Source organism: Tiliqua scincoides, chromosome 2, assembly GCF_035046505.1.
Source record: "Tiliqua scincoides isolate rTilSci1 chromosome 2, rTilSci1.hap2, whole genome shotgun sequence".
In the NCBI taxonomy this organism is placed as follows: Eukaryota; Metazoa; Chordata; class Lepidosauria; order Squamata; family Scincidae; genus Tiliqua; species Tiliqua scincoides.
Window position 1 is genome coordinate 114,951,315 of NC_089822.1, and position 27,965 is coordinate 114,979,279.

At 46.0% G+C, this 27,965-nt stretch overlaps 1 protein-coding gene and 1 pseudogene across 3 annotated transcripts; both read left to right on the forward strand.

Annotated features, from left to right (window-relative positions):
- Nucleotides 1-1,907: 1,907 nt before the first annotated feature.
- Nucleotides 1,908-27,855, forward strand: IRAK1 (interleukin 1 receptor associated kinase 1). 3 transcript variants are annotated; one of them, XM_066613810.1, is made up of 14 exons: nt 1,908-2,144; nt 6,190-6,357; nt 7,338-7,511; nt 11,575-11,672; nt 13,815-13,991; nt 14,414-14,478; nt 14,623-14,737; nt 14,845-14,957; nt 19,208-19,412; nt 20,587-20,655; nt 20,789-21,004; nt 22,813-23,026; nt 24,960-25,082; nt 27,428-27,855. In XM_066613810.1, exons 1-14 carry the CDS (start codon nt 2,036-2,038, stop codon nt 27,487-27,489), a joined length of 1,908 nt encoding a protein of 635 aa, XP_066469907.1. In that variant the 5' UTR covers nt 1,908-2,035; the 3' UTR covers nt 27,490-27,855. The 3 variants fall into 3 exon arrangements, with proteins under 3 accessions (XP_066469907.1, XP_066469909.1, XP_066469908.1); XM_066613811.1 differs by lacking the exon at nt 1,908-2,144 and adding an exon at nt 2,673-2,741; XM_066613812.1 differs by lacking the exon at nt 13,815-13,991.
- LOC136643011 (5S ribosomal RNA) lies at nt 9,627-9,746 on the forward strand (annotated as a pseudogene).
- Nucleotides 27,856-27,965: the final 110 nt, after the last annotated feature.

The window sequence follows — 27,965 nt, forward strand, 5'->3', positions numbered from 1 at the left end:
TCAGGAAGCACAGGCTCTTTATTGACCTGGAAGTGGCAGGGGGGGGGAATCCCTACAGACGCTTAACACTGATCTGGGCTGCCTCCTGCTCCTTCCCCCATGCAAGTTTGGCTTTGCTGGAGTTTGCTAACACTGAACTGGGCTCTCCCCCTTCTCCTCCCTCTTTTAATTGCTTTTTTCCCTACTCCCACTCCAAGTTTGGCAACTTTGGCTTTGGCTCTCTTTATAGCTAGGTATGTACTGGCTATGCTCACTTACTCAGGACACACTAGTTGAACACACTGGGACTTACTTCTAAGTAAACATGCATAGGATTGCACAGCAAGTGTATGTAAATACCTGCATGCTATATTTGTGACCCTCACTGTGTTTCTATTTTCCTCCTTTTATCTCATTAACTGTCTAAGCTTAGATTGGAAGATTGCAAAGACACTTATCACAGGGACCTGCTTTTTTTTTTTTTTTTTGCTTCTCTTGTCCTGAAAAGTGCCATTTACACTGATGTCACATAACAGCAGCAGCTGTTCTTGTAATTATGGAAAGTGATGCTGTGAGGATCTGAACCTGGACAAAAGAGGACTCTGGTCTATATGTCAAAGATTGAGGAGTGCTAATTTATTAACATTATCCTTCCCTGCATGCTAGTTGCATTGTAGCATGCTTCTCAGTACTTGGGAAGTGGAACAATCACATTAATTATTAATCAATTTTATTACATATTTATTTTTTGTGTGCAGGAGTGGTGTTAATTAATTGACTAATCTTATTACAAACTTAATTGTACTTTTGGGGGTGGGGGAGCTGCATGTGGTCCACAACATTCCAATTTTTGCTTCATTGGCTCCTAAAGGTTGGGAACCACTGTATTAAGAGAGCAGAAGAAGTTACCATGCTACTAGTGAACTAGAGGTGCAAGCAAAAAAGTGGGAGTAAGTAGAGATGGGAAAACATTTTATGCTTGTAACGAGTAGTGCTTTAAGGTGATGCTGGAAGCATCCTATCACATCTTTGCTGTTTTTTCTCTCAGGGTGTGGAGGTATCAACTGTGCCCCCCCCCAACCACCAACAATTAATTTTGGAGAATTTTTACTTGTTCCAAGCAACACTGGTAAAGAGTCATCATGTGAGAAATAGATCCTGACAGCACAGTCCTATCCACGTTTACTTGAAAGTTCTACTAAGGGCAAAGGGGCTTACTTCCAAGTAAATGTATATGCTGTATATCAGTGGTTGTCAAACATTGAGCACTGGGACGCACTTTTCAGAACGAGGATCTGTCAGAACCCACTGGAAGTGGCATCATCAAGCAGAAACGTTTTCACAATCCTCGGCTGCAGTCCTCCCCACGCTACCAAGGAGTAAGTCCCATTGACTACCATTGTTAAAAGAATACACATAGCAGCTTGTTAAAAGCACAGGTCTGCCCCATTTCCCCAAACGCAGTCACAGAGCAGGGGAGCATCGGCTCTAACCTATAAAAAATAAATGAGTGAAATGAATGAGGATCCACCTAAAATCAGCTCGCGACCCAGCTGGTGGGTCCCAACCCACAGTTTGAGAAATACTGCAGTGCTCTGCGCCCCGCCTGAACCTCCGTCCATTTATTCGCTAGGAGCGATTCTGTGGAGAGAAAGCTCGCGGCCTTCGAGCTGTCAACTCCACCCGTCCCGGTGGAGCAGTCAGGCGGCCGAGGGCAGCGCCGAGTGTGCAGGGACGCCTGGCCTGCCAAGGTGCTGGCTCCGCCCCATCATTGGCAGTCATCAGCCCGCCCCCTCGGGACGACTGGGGAGCTCTCCAATGACGGCTATTGCCGCACCCAAGATGGCCGCCTGATGTGTCTCACGCACGCCACGCCACGCCTCGGTTGGAGCGCGAGCGGCGGGCGCAGGCGCAGAGCGGCCGGGGAGGCGTGCCCGGCCACCCCGCTCCACTTAAAGGGGAAGTGGCCTTTTTGAGGGTATTGCCCCCTTCCCCCTGACCAGCCCTCCACTGGCCCGGTCCGGAGCGCTGTGCTCCTCAGGCAGGGCCGCGGGGCATGGCCTGCCCGGGAACGTCCCGCTTCCTCTACGACTTGCCGGCCTGGGTCATGAGCAGGTTCTACGAAGTCATGGATGCGCTGGGCCGGGAGGAGTGGGAGCGCTTCGGTGAGTGGCCCTCGCTCGGTCTGCGCTCCGCCTCGGCGGCGCTCCCTCCGGCGGGCCTGCTGGCGAACGAGCGACTGCCGCGTCCATCCAGCCCGCCCAGCCCGGGCCCCGTCGGGAGGCTCCCGCTCTTCGCCGTCGAGCCGGCCGGAGAACGCCGCGGAGGCTGAGGAGAGAGAAACCCCGCTGCTGGCATTCCTGCGCTGGGCGGGGGAGGCGGCCCTCTTGCGGCGGACAGGTGGAAGCGGCGGGGGGGCTTTGCCGCCAGGTGGCGCGGCGAGGGCGCGGGTCGCTTCCGGGGCGCTGGGCAAGTCCGTCGCAGAGCAGGCCGCGTTCAGGAGGGGCGTCCTCTGAGCCGCGGGCGCCCCAGACTCTCGCTTCTGCGGGGAGCAGCGTCGGGAGCCGGGGAGCGCCCCCAGAGCGGAGCTGGCGTGGAGCCCGGGTCTGCCTGCCAAGTCCAGGCTGGAGCCCGGGTCTGCCTGCTTGCTCGATCTGGGCTCTGCAGTCAAGAGAGCCTCTATACGTGAGATATAAAAAGACCTACAGTGCTGAGAATGCTCCTTGATAGATTAAAACTCATTTCCCATGGCCCAGGCTTTTGTGAGCAACACTTTCTCTGGGTTCATGAATTTGAATCTAGAGGACTGTAACTGTTAGTTGGCTGGGGAATCCTTGAATATTATCCGTGACGTTTACAGGCTACTAGATGGTTTAGCACAAAATAATCAAGCATAGTCTTGATGGGCACCTGCCCAGTTCCGTGCATTTAAAAGTGGGGCATGACCCCTAATCATTCATGCAGTGAGGGTGTGTGTTGCCACTGGTGGATTTGCAGCCCAGTGGAAATCAGCTGGAGGTGCTAATTGAATGAATAGATGCCTTCATATGAGGAGGCTTCCACTTTTGCAATCACACCACAACCAACTGGTGGTTGTGGGAAGGGGGGGTGCATCAGCAGTCCTCTTGTGGAGGCAGTCGTTCAAGCAGTGGCTCCACACGGTCCCTGCCAGACAGTGAACCCACTAGCAACCTTGTGCGTTCCCACAATGCAGTGGTTCCTAAACTGAACTATGACTCCCCAGTGAGCCACAGCCAGGGGAGTCATAGAATCCTTATGAAACCCTCCTCCATATACAGTAGTTGGCAACCTTCAGTCTCGAGAGACTATGGTATCGCGCTCTGAAAGGTGGTTCTGGAACAGCGTCTAGTGTGGCTGAAAAGGCCGATTCGGGAGTGACAATCCCTTCCACACTGGGAGCAAGTGCAGTCTGTTCCTGGTCTGTTTCCCTGGCTATGGGCCTGCTTTCTTTGCCTCTTAGTCTCAGACTGTTGGCCAAGTGTCTCTTCAAACTGGGAAAGGCCATGTTGCACAGCCTGCCTCCAAGCGGGCCGCTCAGAGGCCAGGGTTTCCCACCTGTTAAGGTCCACTCCTAAGGCCTTCAGATCCCTCTTGCAGATGTCCTTGTATTGCAGCTGTGGTCTACCTGTAGGGCACTTTCCTTGCACGAGTTCTCCATAGAGGAGATCCTTTGGGATCCAGCCATCATCCATTCTCACGACATGACCGAGCCAACGCAGGCGTCTCTGTTTCAGTAGTGCATACATGCTAGGGATTCCAGCACATTCCAGGACTGTGTTGTTTGGAACTTTGTCCTGCCAGGTGATGCCGAGAATACGTCGGAGGCAGCGCATGTGGAAAGCATTCCGTTTCCTCTCCTGTTGTGAGTGAAGAGTCCATGACTCGCTGTAGTACAGAAGTGTACTCAGGACGCAAGCTCTGTAGACCTGGATCTTGGCATGTTCCGTCAGCTTCTTGTTGGACCAGACTCTCTTTGTGAGTCTGGAAAACGTGGTAGCTGCTTTACCGATGCGTTTGTTTAGCTCGGTATTGAGAGAAAGAGTGTCGGAGATCGTTGAGCCAAGGTACACAAAGTCATGGACAACCTCCAGTTCATGTGCAGAGATTGTAATGCAGGGAGGTGAGTCCACATCCTGAACCATGACCTGTGTTTTCTTCAGGCTGATTGTCAGTCCAAAATCTTGGCAGGCCTTGCTAAAACGATCCATGAGCTGCTGGAGATCTTTGGCAGAGTGGGTAGTGATAGCTGCATCGTCGGCAAAGAGGAAGTCACGCAGACATTTCAGCTGGACTTTGGACTTTGCTCTCAGTCTGGAGAGGTTGAAGAGCTTTCCATCTGATCTGGTCCGGAGATAGATGCCTTCTGTTGTAGTTCCAAAGGCCTGCTTCAGCAGGACAGCGAAGAAGATTCCAAACAAGGTTGGTGCAAGAACACAGCCCTGCTTCACTCCGCTTCGGATGTCAAAGGGGTCTGATGTGGAGCCATCAAAGACAACAGTGCCCTTCATGTCCTTGTGGAAGGATCTGATGATGCTGAGGAGCCTGGGTGGACATCCAATCTTGGGGAGAATCTTGAAGAGGCCATCCCTGCTGACCAGGTCGAAAGCCTTCGTGAGATCTATGAAGGCTATAAAGAGTGGCTGTCATTGTTCCCTGCATTTCTCCTGCAGTTGTCTAAGGGAGAATACCATATCAGTGGTGGACCTGTTGGCTCGGAATCCGCACTGTGATTCTGGATAAACTCTCTCTGCAAGTACCTGGAGCCTCTTTAGTGCAAATCGGGCAAACAACTTTCCTACAACGCTAAGGAGAGAGATGCCACGGTAGTTGTTGCAGTCACCCCTGTCGCCTTTGTTCTTGTACAGCGTGATGATGTTTGCATCCCTCATGTCTTGAGGTACTCCACCTTCTCTCCAGCAGAGACAAAGGATTTCATGCAGCTCAGTGACGATGATCTCTTTGCAGCACTTTAGGACTTCAGCAGGGATGCTGTCTTTTCCAGGTGCCTTGCCAAAGGCAAGGGAGTCCAGGGCCACGTGAAGTTCTTCTAGGGTTGGTTCACTGTCAAGCTCCATATACAATATATAGGATTATAGCCCTAATGGAGAGCTGCAGTCAATGGCCCAGTAGGTCAAGGGAGCTGCTAGTTGAAAAAGTTTGGGAACCACTGCCATTGTGTTTTTTAAATGTTTGAACCAGAGCTATATTTACTTTAACAACAAGAAGTTGCAGGTTATGTTGTCTAAAATTCTTAATGGAATTCAATGCTAATTTCTGACTTGATGATTCTGAATTTACGAATCATCTTCATAAAGGCCACAGGTTTTAGAAAATGTAACTTGCAACTCATCTAAGTTGAGGTATTCTTTGTTGCCTGTGAGGTTGCCTTGGGGTGAAATGTGAATACTGAAGCCTAGTTAAAATTGCCTAAATGTATTCAATTTTTAATAGCACTGAAATGAAACAACATTGAATACCAAAAGGATATGAGAACCAAGAGATCAGGCCCACATGTGGCAGAGATTTTAAGCTGGAATCCTTGGGCAAGAGAGTGACTAGATCAAAGCCTGCAGTAAAGCGTGAAGTGTTTGTTACCAGGGTGAACAAGCAGGCATTATTTGTCCTGGTAAGCAACTAATTTTTAACAGGTGTCACTGTTTGAACTAAAACTGAAGAGGCAGAGAGGTTGACTCGCTCCCATGGAGACCAGACACAAGCAAAGGACTCTCTCGCACAGTGGTTTCCGAACTGTGACTGTGGCTCCCTCGGGAGCTGTGGAATCCTTGTGAAAAATGTACCACCCTATACAATGTATAGGGTTGTAGCCCTAATGGGGAGCCTTAGCCAATGGCCCAGTAGGTTCAGGGAGCCACAAGTTGAAAAAGTTTGGGAACCTCTGCATCTAACCCCTTTCTTCCTTGTGCAGCAATTTGAGGCTTGACTAAGCCCTGCTGTTTGCACCTTGACTGCCTCTTCCCTGTACCTTGGTTCCAAAAGAAGTGTGAGCAGTCAAGTGTTTACCGGAAGAAACTTGATGGAGCAACTCTTGTGTTATAATTACATTTGGCAACTTCTGATTTCAAATATAGCTCAGAAAGAAAGAATTCATCTGAAGCCAACATTTCGGGGATTACACAGCCCTGCAACAAATGCCTCAATCACACCCACATTTTTTCTCTCTCATTCCAGCCTCCAGGATTGTACGAGATCAGGTGGAGTTGCGTCTGTGTGCAAAGACAGAAGGACGGACACATAATGTCATGTGGTCCTGGATGAATCGCAATGCCCGTGTCAGCGACTTGCTCCAGATCCTCAATGACTTGCAGCTCTACCTGGCACGTGATGTCATCACCTCATGTGAGCTTTAACTCTAGCTTTGCTGCTCCCCCGCCCAGTCTAGGTGTTCGCTGATAGCACTGGCAGAATTAATGTCCTGGAGGAATTAAGGTAATAGGCTCAAGTGACTTTTTTGTAGCCTCTGCTTTCTGTTGAAGGAAGTTTTCAAAAGTTGGGTGGACACACGCTGCCTTCACCCTTCCCTTTCTCTGTCCCTGCAGCTGCGGGACTAAAAGTTCTGTTCCCAGAACCTCCCTGCCTGCAGTTTCATTCTTGACCCCTCTGCTTATGAACATGTTTTCTATAACACCAACCGAACAGCTAGACTGGTGCTTTACATCGCAGTTTTCCTTTGTAGTGTGTACAGCTTGCCTTGCATTATAGGTTTCTTTGTGTTGTAGTGCACCCTACGTTAATCCAATTGCTGGGTGTGGTGACACAGCCAAATGGTAAACAATAATCCAAATAATAGTAATGGTTCTGAGTTCCTGTTCCCCTTGTGAAAAACAACTAAGAAGACACTGTGCTGATACCCAAATGCATTGCTGTAGTGGGTATACAGGATCTTCAGGCTTTCAGGGTCTGCTTTTTTTGGACTAGAACCTCATGGTCCTTCAACCAGAGCTAAGTGCAAACTAGTGGGTGGGAAGCATACACTTTAAGGAAAGGAGTGCCACTGAACACCTACTTACTTCCACATATGTGGATAAGAACATAACAGTCCCACTGGATCAGGCCACAGGCCCATCTAGTCCAGCTTCCTGTATCTCACAGCAGCCCACTAAATCTAGTCCTGAAAATGTGTGTGAGTTCTTGACTAACACTGGGTGCTCATTTGCTGGGGTCAGTCATCCCAGCATGTTTTTGCCTTTCTCAAAATGGTGCTGGGAAAAGGGAGGAGGCACCCAAGATTGTGAAATCAAAGGGAAGTAATATAGTGATAGCTTGAGTATAACCCTAACTTGGATACTGTCTGATTTTCTTTTTCTACATTCTTCTAGGGCACCCATCAGTGGGCTCCCCAAAGCCCAGTGCCTTGTCTTGTCATCTTCCATCTGCCCCACCTGAGCCTGAGCCTCCACCTGCCCTGTCTACTCCAGATCCTGGTGGCAAGTGCACCAGGGTCAGTACAACAACCTGGGAGCCCCAGAAAGGAACATCCCTACCTGCCACAGGTAAAGTTCTCCATATGTGATTGCTAGTGGAAGGTGCAGTAAAAGTATGCCCTCCTTTCCACCCTCATCTTCACTACCACCAATATGAAATACCAAAAGCTTTCCACTCTTTAAAGCCTCTCATCTGAGAAAACAACCCCTAAATGTAGGACTTCTGGACAGTGAAAGGCAGAGTGATAACTCAGGAAGCACTCTCATGAATCTTTGCTCTTTCATAGAGTTGTTAACAGGACCATGTGTGTTATATTGTTCTCTGATTGTGTCAGCAAAACATAGTGTGGCAGTGAGGTTCCTGCATTGATTATGCATTATGTGGAGAGAGTAAAAATACTTGTTTGTTAGCTCAGACCCTACTGCCCATCAGTTTTTTGGGTGACCCCAAGTTCCAGCACTGTGAAAAGAGGAAGAAGAATTCCCCACACTGTGTATGTACTTGAAGAACATTTTTTAATGCCACTGTTTCTTTTCTGAAACAGTATTTGGGTGAGAAGACCATGGTTGTGACAAAGAATTAGAATCCATGTTGTTGAAAAAGTCCAATATTTTGTTCTGTTTTTTCAGAACTTCATCAAGGAGAACGCACCTAGACAGGACACTAGAGAGCAAGCCAGAAACCTACGAACATATATCGTTTATCAATTTGTTATCATTGGGCAGCAAACCAGAAGCCATGTTTTGAAATGGATTTGCAAACATTGTTTGCAAAATGGATTTGCAAACATTCCCTGATTGTGGAGTTTTTTCAGTCCCTCACCAAAGGCTACTGAAAAAAACTCCACAGTCAGGGAATTAGAGGACAGGCCCTCTCATGGATAGAGAGGGCTGGTTGAAGGCCAGGAAACAGAGAGTGGGTGTCAATGGGCAATTTTCACAATGGAGAGAAGTGAAAAGCGGTGTGCCCCAAGCTTCTGTCCTGGGACCGGTGCTTTTCAACCTCTTCATAAATGACCTGGAGACAGGGTTGAGCAGTGAGGTTGCAAAGTTTGTGGACGACACCAAACTTTTCCGAGTGGTGAAGACCAGAAGTGATTGTGAGGAGCTCCAGAAGGATCTCTCCAGACTGGCAGAATGGGCAACAAAATGGCAGATGTGCTTCAATGTCAGTAAGTGTAAAGTCATGCACATTGGGGCAAAAAATCAAAACTTTAGATATAGGCTGATGGGTTCTGAGCTATCTGTGACAGATCAGGAGAGAGATCTTGGGGTGGTGCTGGACAGGTTGATGAATGTGTCGACCCAATGCGCGGCGGCAGTGAAGAAGGCCAATTCTATGCTTGGGATCATTAGGAAAGGTATTGAGAACAAAATGGCTAGTATTATAATGCTGTTGTACAAATCTATGGTAAGGCCATACCTGGAGTATTGTGTCCAGTTCTGGTCGCCGCATCTCAAAAAAGACATAGTGGAAATGGAAAAGGTGCAAAAGAGAGCGACTAAGATGATTACGGGGCTGGGGCACCTTCCTTATGAGGAAAGGCTACAGTGTTTGGGCCTCTTCAAGAAAAGAGATGCCTGAGGGGGGACATGATTGAGACATACAAAATTATGCAGGGAATGGACTGAATGGATAGGGAGATGCTCTTTACACTCTCACGTAACACCAGAACCAGGGGACATCCACTCAAATTGAGTGTTGGGAGAGTTAGAACAGACAAAAGAAAATATTTCTTTACTCAGCCTGTGGTTGGTCTGTGGAACTCTTTGCAACAGGATGTGGTGATGGCGACTGGCCTGGACGCCTTTAAAAGGGGATTGGACAAGTTTCTGGAGAAAAAATCCATTACGGGGTACAAGCCATGATGTGTATGCGCAACCTCCTGATTTTAGAAATGGGCTATGTCAGAATGCCAGATGCAAGGGAGGGCACCAGGATAAGGTCTCTTGTTATCTGGTGTGCTCCCTGGGGCATTTGGTGGGCCGCTATGAGATACAGGAAGCTGGACTAGATGGGCCTATGGCCTGATCCAGTGGGGCTGTTCTTATGTTCTTATGGCTTGTGGTAAACACATTTCATATTTTGTGTAGTGTCTGAACAGACAGGTCATGATGGATCACTTTGCTTTTGGAGGTTGCTACACAATGGAAGAGTTAAATTTTGAGTCTAAGTGTTGAGAGGACAGCAGCAACTGTTACCCTGCACATGCCCAATCTTGTCTGATCTCAGAAGCTAAGCAGGGTCAGGCCTGGTTAGTACTTGGATGGGAGACCGCCTGGGAATACCGGGTGCTGTAGGCTTATACCATAGTCTTTCGAGACTGAAGGTTGCCAACCAATTTTTGTTGAGAGGACAAAAAACCTGAAAGCGGGTAAGAATCTCCAGACCATGGGCCTCCAATTTCCAAGTGATGGGCCAGATCCATTGCTCCCAAATAATTATTCTGGGTGTGGCATGGCAGTGGTGAAGACTTACCATTCCACCCTGCAGCCAGCAGTTTTTGTGCCTGAATGTTGCCAAGCCTCACACCAAGGAGCTGCTTTCCCAGGAAATCAGTACATTCTGGGGTGATTTCCTGGGGAAGCAGTGCCCCGGCATGAGACTGCTAGGTGTGGTGAGCTTGTGGCAAATTAGGGCTGCATGTCTTCTGCACTACAGAAAATTTCAGTGTTAGGTCAAGGCAGCACAAATTCCATGTCAATAAAAGTGTAGTTACTAGAAACCTGCTTTGTGACCATCCAGTTGTTCTCTAGCTGCTGAACTGTCATCGGCTGTTTCCTGTTGCTTTCTGTGTTGGCAATCTTAAGGGCTAGGAATTTGCTCTTTCCTTAAAAATAAAAGTAAATATTCTCAGAATGCTGACTGCTGTGTCTGTCTGCCTACTTGTCACCTTCCTTTGGGCCTCTCTGCCAAGAATAGGTGGAACCATTTCAGAGTGGTGTGAGGACATTTGTTGGGACCAGTGGTTCTACCACTAATAACAAATAGTCATGAGCTTTTGGGGATATAGAATTTCCTTCTGAAGCAGCTTCTTTCACACTGTGCCAGTTTAATCTGTCTCCTTCCAATTTATTTCCTGCCCTTCTAATTCTTTAGAATGGTGGTTCCCAATCTGGGGTACCTGCCAGGACCATTAGGGGTACTCGGAAAAGAATTGAATAATGACAGGAAAAAGCAGGTTTGTATTAAAACGACTTGTGGGGTTGGCAAGACAGGAAGGAAGCCAGCTAGCTGGCTGCAAAAGCCCCACCAACTGCTGGTTTTTGGTCATCAATTTATCAGATATGGATCATTGTTTGAAAACCAGCAGAGTAAAAGAGCTGAAACATAATGTGGAAGGTGATCAATCACCAATAATTTCTCAGGACACATCTAACACTTTGGTGCAAAACAGTGAAAAGGCATAGTTTCAGTTCTTCAGACAGGTGAAAAGAGACAATACTGTGATGAATACATGAAGAAAGAGTTTTCATATATAGGAAGTGAAGACTGTCCTAATCCCCGCTGTGTAGTGTGTGGAGAAGTATTATCCAATGTTAGCAGAGTAAAGCATGAAACCTGCTTTACTCTTGTGCCATTTACAAACAAAACATGGTAGCTTTACAAACAAGAAAATGGAGCTTGTGGAGAGGGCCTTCTCTTCTTATGCCTTCATAAAAAATAAATACCAAAGTTGACTGGATGCAGTTCAAAATTTAAGACTGTATCTTACATCGGTGGAACCTGATTAAAAAAAACTTTGTGCTTCAAAACAAAACTCAAGGATAACACTGGGCATTTTTTGCTTATAAAATATTTGTTGTGTGTTTTTATAAAATTTATTCTGTTGCTTTTAATCCTATTATTGGGTCATTTATTTAAAGTTATAACATATAAATTTGAAATAACAGCAACTATGTTAATTACAGACCTTTTGCTAATATGAGAGGTTTGGTTTATGGAAATAGGCTGCCAAAGGGTATGCAAGTAAAAAAAAAAAGGCTGGGAACCACTGCTCTGGGCTGTGGAAAAAGAACAAGGTTCAAAAGGAATAAGATACCTTTTGATACAAAAGAAGCAAGATACAAAAGGAATACCCCCTTTGGTATCAACAATAACATCATTCTTGCTTCTTCCCCCTTCAAACAGAGCCCTCCTGTCCTTCGTTCCTTCTGCCTGGCTTCTCTCCCAGCAGCCATATCAGCCACAGCAGCCCACCTTTGCCTCCCAGCCCCCCTGATGTTCAGGTATGGACCTAACCCTGTTGGCTGGCAGAATGGTTGCACTCTGACTTTGCATGGTAGAGGCACGAGGAGAGATGTAGAATGCTGTGGTGGCAAGCTGGGTTAACTTCTAGTCATCCTGGTTTGTAACGCAATCATTTGTCTAGTTAGGCAAAGCAAGTAATAACTGTTGAAGAGTTAGGAGCTGGGTCTTTTGTGCCATGCATGGCTATGGCTACCTGTTTTTTTCCTCAGTCGTATTCTTCTACTACTTAGTTTCTCTCACACTGTTCTTCTTGCCTTCTTTAAATAGCGCTCTTCCTCTTTCAGACTCTCCTCTGTGCCCCTCCTGCCAAGCCATTTGGTTCTTCCACTTCTTCCTGTAAGCCACTCTCTTCATCACTTGTGTGCTCACTGTGGTGCTCTCTTCTGCTCTTTAGAAGTCCTTCCCTGATCCTCTGCAGTCGATAATCTTTCTGATATTGGATGGTTTCTTAGGTGACCACACTTCTTGGCTTTCCCTCTCCATTCTGGTCCTTCCACTATTCCCCTTGTACTTGGTTACTCTGTTATTCTCCTCAGGCTAGGAACCTTGGTGTACTTCCCCATTCCTCTGGTATCTCATAGCTCTAACCATTTCTGTTAAGAATATTTACAACCTTTATTGTCTTTTCTATAGTGTGGTATGGTGACTGAGTATATGAGCCATGAAGAAGTCCTCATTCAAATCTGACCTTTTGTCATGAACTTATTAGGTGGCTTTGGCAAGGCTCTCTCTCTCTCTCTCTTTCTCTCTCTCTCTCACACACACACACACTCACAGCCTTAACTTCCCTGTTCCTAGTCTACAATATGAGGATAATGCTGACCTGCCTGGTACAGATGTTGGAAAGGTTTGTAGAGCCCAGTCCTGTCCAACTTCCCTTGCTGATGCAGTCCTGAGATAAGGGAACAAATGTTCCCTTACCTTGAAGAGGCCTCAGTTACTGCACCTTTTCTGTTGGATGTGATACATGGGGCACACCTGCATCAGCCCTGGAAAGTTGGAAAGGATTGGGCCTCAAGAGAATCTGTTTAAGGAGCTTTAAATGCTATTGGCTCTTTCTCATGTATCTGGTGGGGCAGTTCCTGAGTCAGGAGATTCTAGTAAGAAATTTTTCAATGTGTAAATGTGTTAAAGAAGAATTCTTGTAAACCACTACATTCTTTTTTGGGTTATCTACATTATTTTGTCAAATGAGGGCATGCTGTCATAGTATCTAATATGACATCAATCACCAGGATTATGGTGGCTAAACATTAGAAGCAGCAACCATTTTCATCAATGGCTTTTTGGATCAGGAGGTCATTGTCTACTGAGCTAACGAATGACTTCTTCTGCATGGTGATTCTGTGAAAGCAGGCCCCAAAAGCACAGTCAAATTTTGTTTGCTTTAGTCTTTCTTCTTCATATACTGGAATCAATTTCATCATACTTAAGCAGCTAAACAAGATGCCTGAGTTCTAATCTGAAGGTTAAATTAGGTTAGAATATTGTCAGGATCTGCTGCAAACTGTGTGTATCTTTCAATATAGTGGTCTCACATCATTGTTTGTATTTTTTCTTTTATCTATCATTGCTTGTTTTTCTAGAATTGGATTGAGTCTGAAAAGTACGCCTGAGGCTTGACACTGGGGCTTGTCTAATTTTTCGGCCCCTCACCTTGATTATCTTGCCTTTCTTTCCAGTTTCATCACAGGCTTTCTTTTCCATATTCACTTGAAACTTCTGCTTGTTTCTTACTTATCTTCCTTTTGTGCCTTCTAAATTTTAAAACTAAAGCATTCTAAAACTAAACTTTTCAAGAAACTGGCTTTATTGCTTCCCTTGCACCCTTCTCTGCCACCTGAATTCCCTTTTCCCTGAAATTAGGCAAACCACTTCCATGACTATGTTTTAAATGGTGGCTGACAATTTTTGTTTGACAGGTTTCTCCCCCCCTCCCCCCAGGGTAGTTTTTTTAGAGAGGGGAAACAGTTGGGAGACATGAGCAGCAAGACCTTGCACAAGAAACTACAAGTTGAGAAAACACCTGCTGTGGGGGTAGCAACAGCTTGGCTACATTGAGGTGTGTGTATGGAGGTGGGAAAGTGCCCCTTTAAAGTAATTCTATTCTCCCCGTCCAGGGCAATACCTCCCATGATTCTCTGTGTCCTGCCAGTCCCTTTGAGTGGCCGTTGAAGGAATTAGTCCAGGCCACCAGTAACTTCTCTGAGCACCTAAAGATTGGAGAAGGAGGCTTTGGCTGCGTCTACCAGGCTCGACTGCGTAACACTGTGTATGCCATCAAACGGCTCAAGAAGGTACCCACAGGGGGATGGAATTGTCACTTTTGAGCCTCACTGTTTCATTTCTGTTGCTTCCTTCTACAGCTACCTTGCCCTCTTCCCTGCTGAGCTATCGAAGGATGGGTCATGACTGTGCTTTGCATGTTTAAGATTCCAGGTTCAATTCCTGGCTCTTCTGGCTTTAAGAAGCAGGACTGGACAGTTTGGAGTGCCACTTGGGATTAACAGGACTGGGACTTTTGGGAACCTTGGCATAATTAGACTTAATGGGTTCATTGTTCCCCGTGTGTTCTTTGCTCATAGTTGCCTGGGGTGGCTGTTCTGCTGTTCTGCCTAGGATGCAGATTTTCATCTGTCCTGCTTGACCCTGGTAGTTCTTTTGAGGCGAAGTGTGTTCCTGATTGTGACTTTGGGCCCTCTTTTAATCTGACTGACAGGAAGCAGAATTGGAATGGAGTGTAATACAGAACAGCTTTACTACAGAGGTGGAAAAACTTTCCCGGTGAGAACACAGGGCTGTGAATGTACCTGGGAGGTTGTTGGGAGCAGAGTGGGAACTGGGATGGTGGGGAAGGAATCCTAAGGTGGTGGGGCATTGGGCTCAAGCTGGAGCTATTGTTTCTTAACATGATCCCTCCGACCCCAGGTTCCGCCATCCCAACATTGTAGAGTTTGCTGGTTACTGTGCAGAGCAGGGGTGCTTCTGCCTTGTCTATGTCTTCTTGCCCAAGGGCTCCTTGGAGGACCACTTGCACAGACAGGTATCTGTCTCAGCCTTTTCTGTTCTTTTCTGAAGGGCGGGGGTTCCTGAGAAAGAAGCCTTCCATACCTCCGCATTCTCTGGTCTTGTTCTTTGTTTGTTTCTCAGGGTGGTCCCTGCCTTTCCTGGGCCCAGCGGCTCCACGTGGCAGTTGGTGCTGCCAGAGCCATTCAGTTCCTGCACAGTGACTCTCCCAGCCTCATCCATGGGGATGTCAAGAGGTGAGACGGGCAGGGCGATAGGACATGGTGATACTGATCCCCACTAACTGGGCAAAGGGGTGCCTTTTAAAAGTGGTCATTCTCATAGAAAGTGAAAAGTGGTCATTTGCAAGGGGGAGCACCTATAACTAAGGGAGCCAATGTGATGTAGGAGTTAGGTCAGTGGTTCCCAATTTTTTTTAACACCAGGACCCACTTTTTTGGAATGATACTCCGTCAGGACTCACCTAACTTTATGAGACTAACAGTGCAATCGTGAGCTGCACTTGGGCTGGCGTAAGTCTCCTCGGTAGTTGTTGCCACCTCAGGAGTTGGCAAGGCTGGCATACAGAGGTTTATCGGCCTGTGGAGGCTGGAATAAACCCCTGCGCCAATGGAGACTCTGAGTCTTGCATCAGCCAAGCTGGGCCGATGCAAAACTCTGGGGTGAGCAGGGAGGAGGCAGTTATGCCGGATCCCAACCCCCGTTCCTGGGGAGTTTGGAGAAGCTTCAAGCTGCTCTCCTCTCCTCGGACTTCTGCCACTTCAGGAGGTGGCGCAGATCCGAGGAGACCCATAGGGGCCAAAGTGCCTTACCCCTTACCTAGTTTCCCCTTACCTTAAAAGTTTCCCCTTACCTCTGGCCAAGCTGCTTTGAGCCCCTATCCTGCACTGCATACAGCACAAGTCTCTTGGCTTGCCTGTTCCAGCGCAGGATAGGATTGCACCCTAAAAGTTTCATCTTACCACTTTTTTTTCCTGTTACTTTTTTTGTTTTTTTTCCTGTTCCTTTTTACTGTGGTGGTGGTGGTTGGGGCCTTCTAGAGCAGGGGTGCCCAAACCCCGGCCCTGGGGCCACTTATGGCCCTCAAGGCCCCTCAATGCAGCCCTCAGGGAGCCCCCAGTCTCCAATAAGCCTCTGGCCCTCCGGAGATTTGTTGGACCCCATACTGGCCCAACACAACTGCTCTCAGCGTGAGGGCAACTGTTTGACCTCTCGAATGAGCTATGGGATGAGGGTTCCCTCCACTGCTTGTTGTTTCATGTCTGTGATGCAGTAGCGGCAGCAAAGGAAAGGCCAGCCTTGCTTTGTGCAAGGCCTTTTATAGGCCTTGAGCTATTGCAAGACCTTCATTCATTCATTCATTCATTCATTCATTCATATAAATCCATCTCTAATATATTCATTTATGTAAATATATGTAAATTTATTCAAATTTTAAATGTAAATTAATTCTTTTTTTCCCTGGCCCCCAACACAGTGTCAGAGATATGATGTGGCCCTCCTGCCAAAAACTTTGGACACCCCTGTTCTAGAGCATTTGAGTTCCACACTCATCGGATCAGAATTGTTCTGGTGGCTTTGCATTTCCCTTCAGACAAGACATTTTGTTTACGCATGAGTAAATGGGCACTTGTGACTGAGTTTCACTTTCCAAAGGGCTCAATGCATTTGTCAGCTTGGAGGGGTGACTTCTTTCTTGAGTGTTTTTTTTTGGGGGGGGGCTGTGTTCACTGAATCAGGACCATTCTGATGGCCTTTCATTCCTCTTGCCTGGCCTTTGAAATGAACTGAGGCATGTTTGTTTGCCTATTCATTAGTAGCACAGTGTGGTTCAGTTTCACTTTCCATTTGTCAGCTATCAACTAGTCAGTTTCAAGACTCACCAACAGTCAGGTCGCAACCCACTGGTGTGTCCTGATCCACAGTTTGGGAAACACTGGTAGGATGTTGGATTTGGACCAGGATGATCTGGGTTCCAATGAAGCTATGAAGTTTCCTGAGTGACCTTGCGCCAATCACTGTCTCTCAACCTAATGTGCTTCTTTGTAGTGCTGTTGTAAGATTAAAAGGAGGGGAAGGAGAATAAACAGCCCTGAGCACCTTGGAGGAAGGTGGTACAGAAACGTGTACAATAAATTGTTGCCACAGTTTTGTGTCACTGTCAGTGGCTCATGCCTGTTGCATAGCTGAGGCGGGGTCACAGTACACCAGGCAGCAGTCTTCTCCCTCACCGTCATTTGCGGCCAGCCTCGTTTCAAAGCAGCATGCAACTACACTGTGAGAATGACTGTGGGATCGGACAGGTTCTTCTGCCTGCCCCTGCAGCCTTTCTTGGCACAGTCAGAGCAGAGCTGGGCACTTCCAAAGAAGTGCCCAGCTTTGCTCTGACTGCACTGGAAGTAATTGTGGTGATGTCATTACGTTACCGCAATTACTTCCAGATTGGAGGGGAGAGCAGGTTTACTGGCGTGCCCTGGGCTGGGGTCAGCTAACACAGCTGGCTCATGCTGATGATTTCCTTGTTTTTCTTCTTAGACTGCGTGATCCACTTTGAGACAAGGAGCCACCTTCTCATCCCTGTTGCTGTATAAACTGCTTGGGGAACTTTTTGTTGGAAAAAAAATGCTGTGATGTTTAGATACTTTGCAAAAAATAGAGAGGGGCATGGCTTTGATCTGGAAGGACTGTCACTTCTGGCAACAAGGAGGGAGGACATTCCACTGCTCTTGAGATCCTCTACTCTTGATGTAGCATGGAATTTGGTAGATGGCACATCCAGGGCAATGTGATCTAGTCTGTTACAGCACAATGCATAGAATGTGTCCAGACTGCTAAACTCAGCTTCCTGACAATCCCAAGTTTTTTAAAATCCGTTTTCTAACAGACAGTGTTGTCCCTATGATGGCAGCGGAGCTTGACTAGATTTGGGGCCTTGGCATGGGGCAGATCAGGGAAAAGAAGGGAGGCAACAACATAATGGCCCCCTCTCCCTGAATCATCACAGAAGCTTATGTGAGTTCTTAATTGAGAAAACACATTCTGGAGGGAATAGTTTCTCAGAATGGCAGCAGCAAGTAAACTGTCAAACGTCCACTTGTAATGTACAGCCATGAGGGCGAGTGTTGGTGTGTTATATTTTGTGCTCTTGAGTTCATACAGGTCAGTGATGTGAGGCCCAACAGGCCTAGCCAGTGCTCTTTGTAAATTGACCTATGCATCCAGATTATGTCCCAAACTTTCTGTAGCACACTGTGTCTCTGAGGCAGATGTCTAGGAGTTTTTTTACCAGATGTAGTGATGTGGAAAGAGTTCCTGAAAGTTTGAAAATCCTTGACTGTTGAACTTACAGGATGTTTACAACAAAATGGTCTGCAAGAACATTCATCTTTCAATTTTGATGAAAATTTGTTCTGCAGTTTGAACAGTTAAATGTGAGGTCTGTAGTCATGTAGATTTAGACCATGGTACAGACACTACAAGGGACTCAGGATAGGGTTATTGTTGCTGAGTGTGACCAACCACACTTTCTCCCAGTGAAGAAGTTTTTGTTGTTTGAATCTTCTGCTCCTCATCCACAAAACTCCATCCAACACCCCTAACACCTTGAACTATCCTTCGTTCTAACATTATGCTGTCGTTTTGAGCTCTGTCATCTTTCAGAACATGCTGGCTCCATAAGAAAACTAGTCACACTTTTTTTTGAACTACAGGAGCAGGCAATTGGGGGGGGGGGAGAGAATGTGAGGCAAGTGATTCCAGATCTTTGGAAGGTGCAGACAGGTGAGGGGAGGGACCTGCAATTATGAGATGGGGGGAATGTGCCCAGTGGGGGAGAGGAGGAGAGAGGAGTGCCAATTGCCTGCTCATGTATTTGAGAAAAAAGAGTGCAACCAAAAGCCCAATTCTAGGCATGTCTACTCAGAAGTAAGTCCCACAGGCACATTTCCCCCCCCCAATGTCCCCCCCCCCAGTCTTTGGCTGCAATCCTAATCACACTTTCCTGAGAATAAGCCCCATTGAACAAAATAGGGCTTACTTCTGAGTAGACTTGGTTAGGATTGTGCCCTTTGTCATGTAGTAATTTAATTGTATTAATTATATTAATTAAAAGCTAATTGTAATGTAGTAATTTAATGTACGTAAAAAACTGGGAGTGTACCTTGACAATTTTGGTGCCTTGACAGTGTGCTGTGAGCTGAAAAAGGTTGAAAATGTCTGCCTTAGAGTCATGAAAAGGTAACTTGGAAAGTGTCCCCTTTAGGACTCGTTTTCACGTTGAGTCACAGGCAGTAGTGACTCCAAACTTGACTTGATTCATGTCGAGCTGGATTTTCCCATCCCTGGTATAGATAGCTGGAGTACAATTCAATCAGTTCTTCCATAAAAGATCTTTACTTGGCCTATTTCAGCAGTGGGAGCATGAGAGGGTGTGTCCAGAGACTGAATGCAACTTTCTTCCTTTCTTTCTCCCGCCTACCATTTGCAGTTCTAACATCCTCTTGGATGCAGCACTGAATCCCCGGCTGGCTGATTTTGGACTGGCACGGTTCAGCCGCCGGCCAAAGCAGGGAGGATTGAGCAGCTCCTTGGGCCGGACCCAGACAGTACGGGGTACACTGGCCTACCTACCCCCCGAGTATGTCCGAACTGGGATACTTTCCACGGCTATTGATGTCTTCAGCTTCGGTGTGGTGAGGAATTTGGGAATGGGAGGGACGCAATAAGGAGTATATGGAGACAGGAAACTCTCCTTCCTGCTTGTTTCTCCCAGCTTTTAAATTAAGGTGTCCCCTCTCAGGCTTGCTGCTGTGCTTCCTGAAGCAGACCAGCCTCATCTGGGCCTCCTCAGCACCCTTTCCAAGGCCCATGTTAGAGACAGGCTATCCCAGAGAGAACCTTCTGGAGAATGCAACCAGTTTGAAAAGTTTACTCTGAGAGTTCAGTGCTGAGTTAAGAGTCGGAGGTTCTGAGGCTTTAACTTGTGTATTGCCTATACACACCAACTGTGACAGGGTGTGTCCGTCACACACCCCTTCCCCACTCCTTCTATAGTATTGTTCAGAGGCAGAATACATTGAACTGAGTTTGGAAATAACAGACATTGTCTGCTTCTCATATACATTTTGCACATGCATGTGTGCATTGTCATAAATGCATTTGGCTTTAACCTATTTTTGTCTGGCTCACAGGTAGGTATACACATTTGGTCCCTGTTGTGTATATACAACTTTGGGCAGAAATGGCTTAATGGACTTTCAGAATTAATGGACACCACTCCCCCCCCCCAATAGTCCAGGGTTTAGTGTATGTAAAATATGGGTAGCAGCAGGTATCCAAGAAGTCCACCTAGCCTGCTGCAGAACATCTGATCCCAAGTCCTTCTTTTGTGTTTGGCTTTATGCCTTCTTGGGGACACAGGCAAAGTTCTTTTTTAACCCCAGCATGAACTGGAGCTGAGTTTTTAGAAGATTTCCTCATTTCCTTTATGTGCTTTGACTGTCTTGTGTTTAAACTGGCAGACAGAAGTGAGTTACTAAGGTGCAAATAGAGAGAGCTTTACTTGTGCCTTGGTTGCTTGCTTAATTCTGAAAAGGAGAGGGTCTGGCCATGTAGGAGTGAGCCCTGATGCTGCTAGTCCTCCAACCCTTGTTGTGTTAAAGATACAGCTGGGATTATCAACAACCCAAGGTTATTATCCCTGGACGGGTCCAGGTCATGTCACAAAGTACTGATTCTTGGTCACCTTGAACCAGATTGTGGAAGAAAGAGGGAAAGTTCTCCTGTTTTGAGTTGGCAACACCTCTTTTTTTCTTCTTCCCTTGCCATATGTACCAGTTGATTATAAACTCCTCTCTTTCCCTCCAGGTATTATTGGAAATCTTGACAGGGAGACAGCCTATGGAGATGGATTCACATGGACACAGCAAGTACTTGGTGAGACGCTCTCCTGCCCCCTGTCTACATACCTTGTTCCTTCTTGACACCAGTCGACGCTGATGCTGCTTCATCCCTGCCAGCATCTCCACTTGTTGTTTTTCTGATGGATTGTCCACCTCTCTGCCTTCAGAAGGATCTGCTGAGTGAGGAGGAGCAGGAAGCCCAGTTGCCATCTGCCACAACCACTTGCAGTAACTCCCAGGCTTCTCAGCTCGGCATTCATCTCTACCAGAAGCACGCGGACTTGCGGGCCGGGCACTGCCCAGAGCAACTGGGTACAACACTTGGTAGATTGGCCTGCCAGTGCCTTCACCAACGGGCCAAACGCCGCCCTCCAATGACTGAGGTGAATGAAGTGAAGGTGGGATCTGGATTATTTGGGCCATTTTCCTAAAAGCTACAGCTGCTACTGATGGACTAGCTTGGGCTGCAGTTCTGCTACACCACAGACTTGCTAGGCAACCATGGGAAAATTCCTACCTCTGGCCTCTATTTCTCATCTGTGAAATTGAAATAGCTTGGTGACCCATGGAAATCTGTGGATGTAGTGGTGGGGCATATGTAATTCCTTCTGAGGCTATTTTTCATTCATATATGCTTACTCATGTTAATTTCACAGGTGGGTTGATGGGTGTGTAAAGAACATATATGATGCATTATTGTAACATATACACAACACTTTAATAGTACTATCTACCCTCTTCTGTTCTGCCAACCCCTTTCTATTACGAACTGCACGTGATCCCATCTATGTTCTTGGTCTATAAAACTTCTTACAGCCGGAATATTCATAAACTTTTCACAACAACCAAGTCAATGGTTAGTGAGTGTTCACATCAGTCAACTCAAGTCAGGACCCAAGAATGTTTCATATAATTCAGCCTGCATTAGCTTCAAAACTTTCTGATTTGTAGTGGGAAACAATGACTGGCAAAATCATTTTCTGTCAGTCTTAATCTGACATTTCATCTGTTTCTCTTGGACCATAATGAGTGCTCAAAAAACAAATCTCAGAGGTAGCTTTGATATTACAAGTACATGTATGGGTGACCTGAATTTAATGTTGGTTGTGAGGGATACTAGCAGTGATCGCGTTGATAAGAGGATGTTCATTATTTCTTACAATTGCTGGAGAGCAAGGAAATAAGGGATATTGCTTGTTGCATCACAGTTATGGAATCCCTCCATCAGAACATATGAAGATGTCTTATAATGGTTTTTGGTTCATATAGCTCAGTACTTATCTCAGTACTGTCTATGTTGGCTAATGGCTTCAGAAGATGGTTTTTTCCAGATCTACCTGGAGTTGCCAAGGATTGAACTTGGGACCATCTACATGTGAAGCAATTGCTCTACCACTGAGCTGATTTAAAAGTCAATGCTTAGACATCATTCAGAATTTTTTGGCTTTTGGGGAGCTCAGGGTTGAGTCGGCAAAAGCATGTGGGTTTTAAGACACTCGGACTGACTGAATTGTATTCTGAGTGGAAATAGATACATTTGTTCATGATGTGCTCAAATATGTGGACGGGCCATTAATTTGAAGCAGTGGGAAACCACAAACATTCTTAGTGGGAGGAAGGTGACAAATAGGGAGGCAAGATATTTCCTTCTCCATTGGGCCTGTAGCCAGAGGTATCTGGTATTAGTTGCTACTAGCATAAGGGTACTCTGCCCTATGAAATTCTGGAGTTCAGGAGCAACAAACCCATAATAATGGCCTGCATATGAACCTGTCAAAAAATTGAGTGGGGATAATGATCTAGCAAGTGACCTAGAGGCACGCCATCTTCTTGCTAAATATTGAAGATCCTCCACTTGGCGATTTCTCACTGGTAGCCACTATAGCAGCAGCCGCTGATGGGCAACTGTGTTGTATTTGCCACCACCTTTATATGTGGTAGCCATTCTAAAAAGACCTGTATGTACAGTGGCAGACTGGAAGGGGGGAGAAATGCCCAATCCCATGTTCACACAGTATAGTTCATACTGTACTATCAGCAGTGGCCTGCGTCTGCTTAATGCTAAGGCCAGCATGGAGTGGGCAACAAAGTGACTCGAGAAGGGCATAGGAATAGGTGGGCAAAGTGGCCCATTTATTGGCTACTGCAGTAGTGCAAGCGGGCTCATGTTTCTGTTCTTTCTGGCTTGCAGGTGTACCAAGAGCTGGAAGAACTGCAGCTATCACTGTATGAAGAGCCAGGTGCCTCTGTGCCACCTCCAGGACAGCTGCATACTCCACAGGAGGACTCCTACCCCTCCCAGCCTCTCAACCAACCCGAGGAGAGTGATGAAAGCTTGGAAGCCAGCTTGAGGTTGCTGAGCTGCAGAAGTGTACCCAGAGAAAGCGACTTTGCAGGCCAGCCAGGTAAAATGCCCTTTGGCCACCTTCCTCACCCAACCCTGCATCCTGAGTCCTCTTCTAGATAGGTTTGGCCGATTTGAACAGTCCACTAGTTGGTAAATAGTTGTCAAATTGATGATTTATTTTACTATGTAAACCACTTTGTGTACCATTCCTGTTGAAAAGTGGTATATAAACATTCCTAATAGCAATAACAAGAATAATAATAACAAGAATAACAGCAAGAACAATAACAGTAATAATAAAGCACTGATTTACATGAGTGGAACACATATGCATCATACATTAACTATTGCGAAACAACAAAATTCTAAATATTTGTAGCTGGCTACTTATCACTAACCATCTTATGCAGATATAAATATTGGCATTCAAGAGACAGAACCATTCTTTTGGTTTTTATTTAGAAACCCTAGGGATCATCACAACAGTCACAAATGTTGTCTAAAAAGAAAATGATGATGTAATGAATTCACAGTAGTTAGAAAAGGAAGAAATTTGTTTTCAAATGTAGTTGTGACTATAGCCTAAGGTAGGGGTACGTATTTTAAAGCAGGGGTGTCAAACTCATCCAGAGGGCTACAGTTAACATCTATAGTGCCTGCTGGGGGTAGAAAGTGATGCCATTAAGCAAGCGATGACTAGAAATTAGCACTTTGTTCTCACTTTGGAACTTATTAGCTGCAAATGACAGAAGAGAAAATATGAACATCTTGATCATATTTTCAAGATATGGGAGAACCCAATTATCCTGCAGGCTGCCCTTTTTCAACAGCACTGCTTCTGCAAGGCAGTGTTCCCTCCATTTTTTTCCCCTATCGTGCAGAGCAGTACATAACCACTATCATCTTAGATGAGCAATGGCCAGTCTGACCATACCACCCACATCATCCCATTCTCCCTCGACCAGCACTCACCCTCTAATACCACCTCCCTCAGTCACCACACCTTAGTCCTAAGTTACTGGGGCAGGAGGTCTGGTCTAGAGGGTAGAGCCTCCATTTGCCTGAAGATAACATCCACAAGGTCGCCAGTTCGAGGCCACCAGCACCATGCGACCTTGAAGCAGCTGACAAGCTGAAGCTGAGCTATTTCCATCTGCTCTGAGCGTGGGAGGATGGAGGCCAGAATGTGAAGCCAGATCAGAGTGAAACACCTGGACTGTTGTGGTTCTTGAAAGATAGAACCTTCTTTCAATTGTAAAAATCCCTACGGGAATTTAATCAGCCTGCCTATGTAAACCGCCTTGAATAAAGTCTTGAATAAAGACCAAGAAAGGCGGTATATAAATACCTGTATTATTATTATTATTATTATTATTATTATTATTATTATTATTACTGATTTCCTTAGAAGCATCACTTCTATCAGCTATCTGCACACCTTGCCAGGTTTCTCTCCAGCAGGCAAAAGGAGAACAAAGGACAGAGCTACTGAAGTCCTCACTTCACAACTCAATTGTCACAAGCCCAATTATCCCACTGGCTGGATAAGGAGTTGGGGAATGGGGCTTGTCAGGCCTGTGGCCTTATGTTTGACATCTCTGTTTTAGAGTGTGTGTGTGTGTGTGTGTGTGTGAGAGAGAGAGAGAGAGAGAATACAATACGCACAATACAGGAAGTTCTGCAAGGCTAGTGAACTCTTGTTCCTCCTCCTTTCTGCCTGATAAAACCAGAAAGCATTTAATAGGGAGGTCCCCACCTACAGAAGAGCATTTTTTACCTTGTAGAATTACACTGGACTATGATTTTATCAGTTCAAACCCTAAGTTCCTCTTTTGCCATATATTTGCCAGCTGTTTGGCTGCCTTTCTGGTACCTGCAGCAGGTGTCTTTCCCTTCCTGGTTATCTTATTTTGTGGTCTCTCCCCATCCCTGGCTGCAACAGTAAGTCTGCCTCAGTGAATCAGTTCAGATTGGCTACATTTGCTTGGCAGGCTACTGTGTTCCTCGGATTATCATCAACTCGGCACGGAGGCGCATGATGGAACGGCTGGAACTCTACAAAGATGGGGCACTGGACAGCCTGGGTGTGCTCAACTCTATCCCCTCAGGGGAAGGTAACAGTCATGCTGTCTCTCTCTCTGGTGCTGCAGATGAAGGGTGGCTATCGTTGATCCTATAGAACTGCAAGGAAGACAGTTAGGTTTCACCATCACCCTTCAGTTTTTCCCCCTGCAGTTCACATGCTGAACTTTCTCCTTTCAGGACACTACCCTTTTGCCCTTCGAAACAAAACTGAAAACCTTAAGCAGCTGTTATGTTGATGGGGAGAGCTTTTGTGTGGTGCAGGAGTGGGATTACCCCTGCCTGAGTCTTGTACACTGTACATCATGTCTTGCATAGGCAAATGCAGATCTGGCCAGAATAACATGTGCCCTGGTCACATCAAAATAAGTCTACTGTAATGTGCTCTACATTGGGTTATCCTTGAAAAGCATTTGGAAGCTTCAGCTGGGCCAGAATATGGCTGCATGGCTTCTGGTTGAAACCCAAGTTTGAGAACATGCAGCTCTCTGTTGCATCTGTGCTGGCTACCGGGTCCTTTCCTGCCTCAATTCAAGATGTTGATTTGTAACCTAGTCCCAAACTATTTAGGGCTTTAATCATCTGAGAGACATCCCCTTGTTGTGAACTTTCTGTTGAAAAGCAGTATTTAAATAATAATAATAATCCCCTCCCAGACAAATCTATCTGTCCCTTTAGTATTTCATTATCTGAGGCTCTGCTCCACATTTCTCTGCCATCATTGGTTTGGTTGGGAATAACATGGGGTTGCAACCCCAGGTTGTAGAACTCCCTGCCCTTGAAGGCTCATTTGAGCCCCTGCACTATTGGTGTTTCAGCACATGCTGAAGACTTGGTTTTGTTTTTTCACCAGGCTTTTCAGTCATGTGGGTCTTCTCCATATTGAGTTGGTTAATATTTTCCTCCTATTCTTTGTCCTGTTTTAAGTAGTATTAAGATATTTTGTGTATTAACTCTTATAATATTGAGATGTAAACATTGTTTTGTGAGACATTGGGGAGTGTCCTCTAGGGGCCGAAGAATGGGATAAAATTCCCCAAATAAAAAAGTACTGTACATGTTTGCTTAGAACTCCATACATGTTGGGATCTGAATGCTCAGATGTGGTTGGGGTTTGCCAATCAAGACTGCACACAGGAGGCTCTGTGCAGAGGAAATGCCCAACCTGAGAATGTCAGGGAGGGGCTGTGGCAGTGGGGGACACAATTCTTCTCCCTCTTCCACACACAGGTTACTAGCATCAGATGCAAAGTCTTTGTACAGTTAACCTCTACCCAGGTTGTGTTTGTCATGTGATTCTATAAATGTATGTTCATCATGGGGTATATGATACAGGATGCCTGAGAATCCAACAAAACGATGCAGAGTTGAATCTGAGCATATTTTCTAGGCCTCATATTTGAAAGAGCAGAGACTCCAGGGGCTGGAGTTCCTTTGTCCTGTATGGCTAGCCACCCCTTTCTCCTGGTACCTAGTCATATTTACCCACCCTCAGTTGTTCCTGCTCTTCATTTATCTCCACCTCTCTAGCTGTGACTGGACTGTGCCCTGCCCAGCACTCCAACCTCTCAAATCCCTGAAAAGAAACCAGTCAAACTGAACATCATTTGAAAACCTCTGAAATAATTTGAATTGTGCCATTGTGCTGAAAGCTTGAATCCTGAAACAAAATTTATGTAAAATTGCATTTGCTCACAGTCGCCTCAAATTTATTAGTACTTGTATCTTTTCCCCACCCCTTCCTCTATATTTCTCCAAAAAGTGGGCAAGAGATTGAAAAGTATAGACAAAATTGATCTGCAAGCATACAGGCAGAGACTTATTCCAGTGTTTTGTTGAAGGTATTTTTTTTTCTTTTTTTCTTTTTTTTTAATCCAGCTCTGCAACCATGCAGGTTGGGAATTTGGGTTTCATTTATTTAAAGATAGCATTTGCAGGATTTTGCATTGTGTAGTTCAGCATCCTGTTCCCCACAGCAGCCAACAAGGTGCTCAAGGAAGCCCATGGGGGCAGGGCATTAATGCAATAGCCCTCTCCTACTCTTGCTTTTCAGTAGCCAGGTTTCAGCAGTATATCTGCTCCGAAAGTGAAGGTTCTCATGCATCTGTCAAGGGCTATTATCTGATCCCCATTTGAAATGGATCATAGTGGTCATTACTATGTTGGGGCAGCGAATGCCACAAATGAATGGTGTGGGTTGGTGCGAAGAAGTCCTTTCTTTGGATTGTCCATGCTTGCTGTGCCAGCATGCCAAAGAAGTCTCACTGAGACGGAACATTCCCAGTTGGACTGCCTCCAGACTTTTAACTGGGGTGCCAGGGACTGAACCTGGGCAAATCTGGTTAAGATTTTTCTTTCTTTCTTCCCCTCCCCCCAGTCCCAGAGTGCATTGCAGGGCCCTCACGTGAGCCTGAAGAGAGTGATGAATTCGAGGGCTGAAGCAGACCCACGGACATGGAAGGATTAAAGTTCTCACAGCGCTGATGGCACTTTCCTGGTTACAGGCCTCACCTTCCCTCGGGTGGTTGCACACACACATTCCTTAGCTGGTACTGTTTTCCCCACAGAGCTGCAACATGAGAAATGGGTTCATCAAGTCTGGCACCACATGACTGAAGTGAGGGGTGGTATTTGGTGTAACTTGAGCAGGATTCAAAAGTCCACACCAAGACTGGAGGGGGTCGGAGGAAACAGTGATTGGGGTGATCTTAAACCCTAAGACCTTACCTACAAAGTCTGCTCACTACATAAATTGTTTTTTCTTGGTCTGGTACAATAAATAAAAATTTTTATATATATTTGTAACCTGTCTGTATCCTTCTGGATTGCAGATTTCTGTTGGCTATTTTTAGAGATCTATTTTATTTTTTACTAGCTGATGAGATGGTTGTGAAGCAATCAGCCAGGCTCTCCCC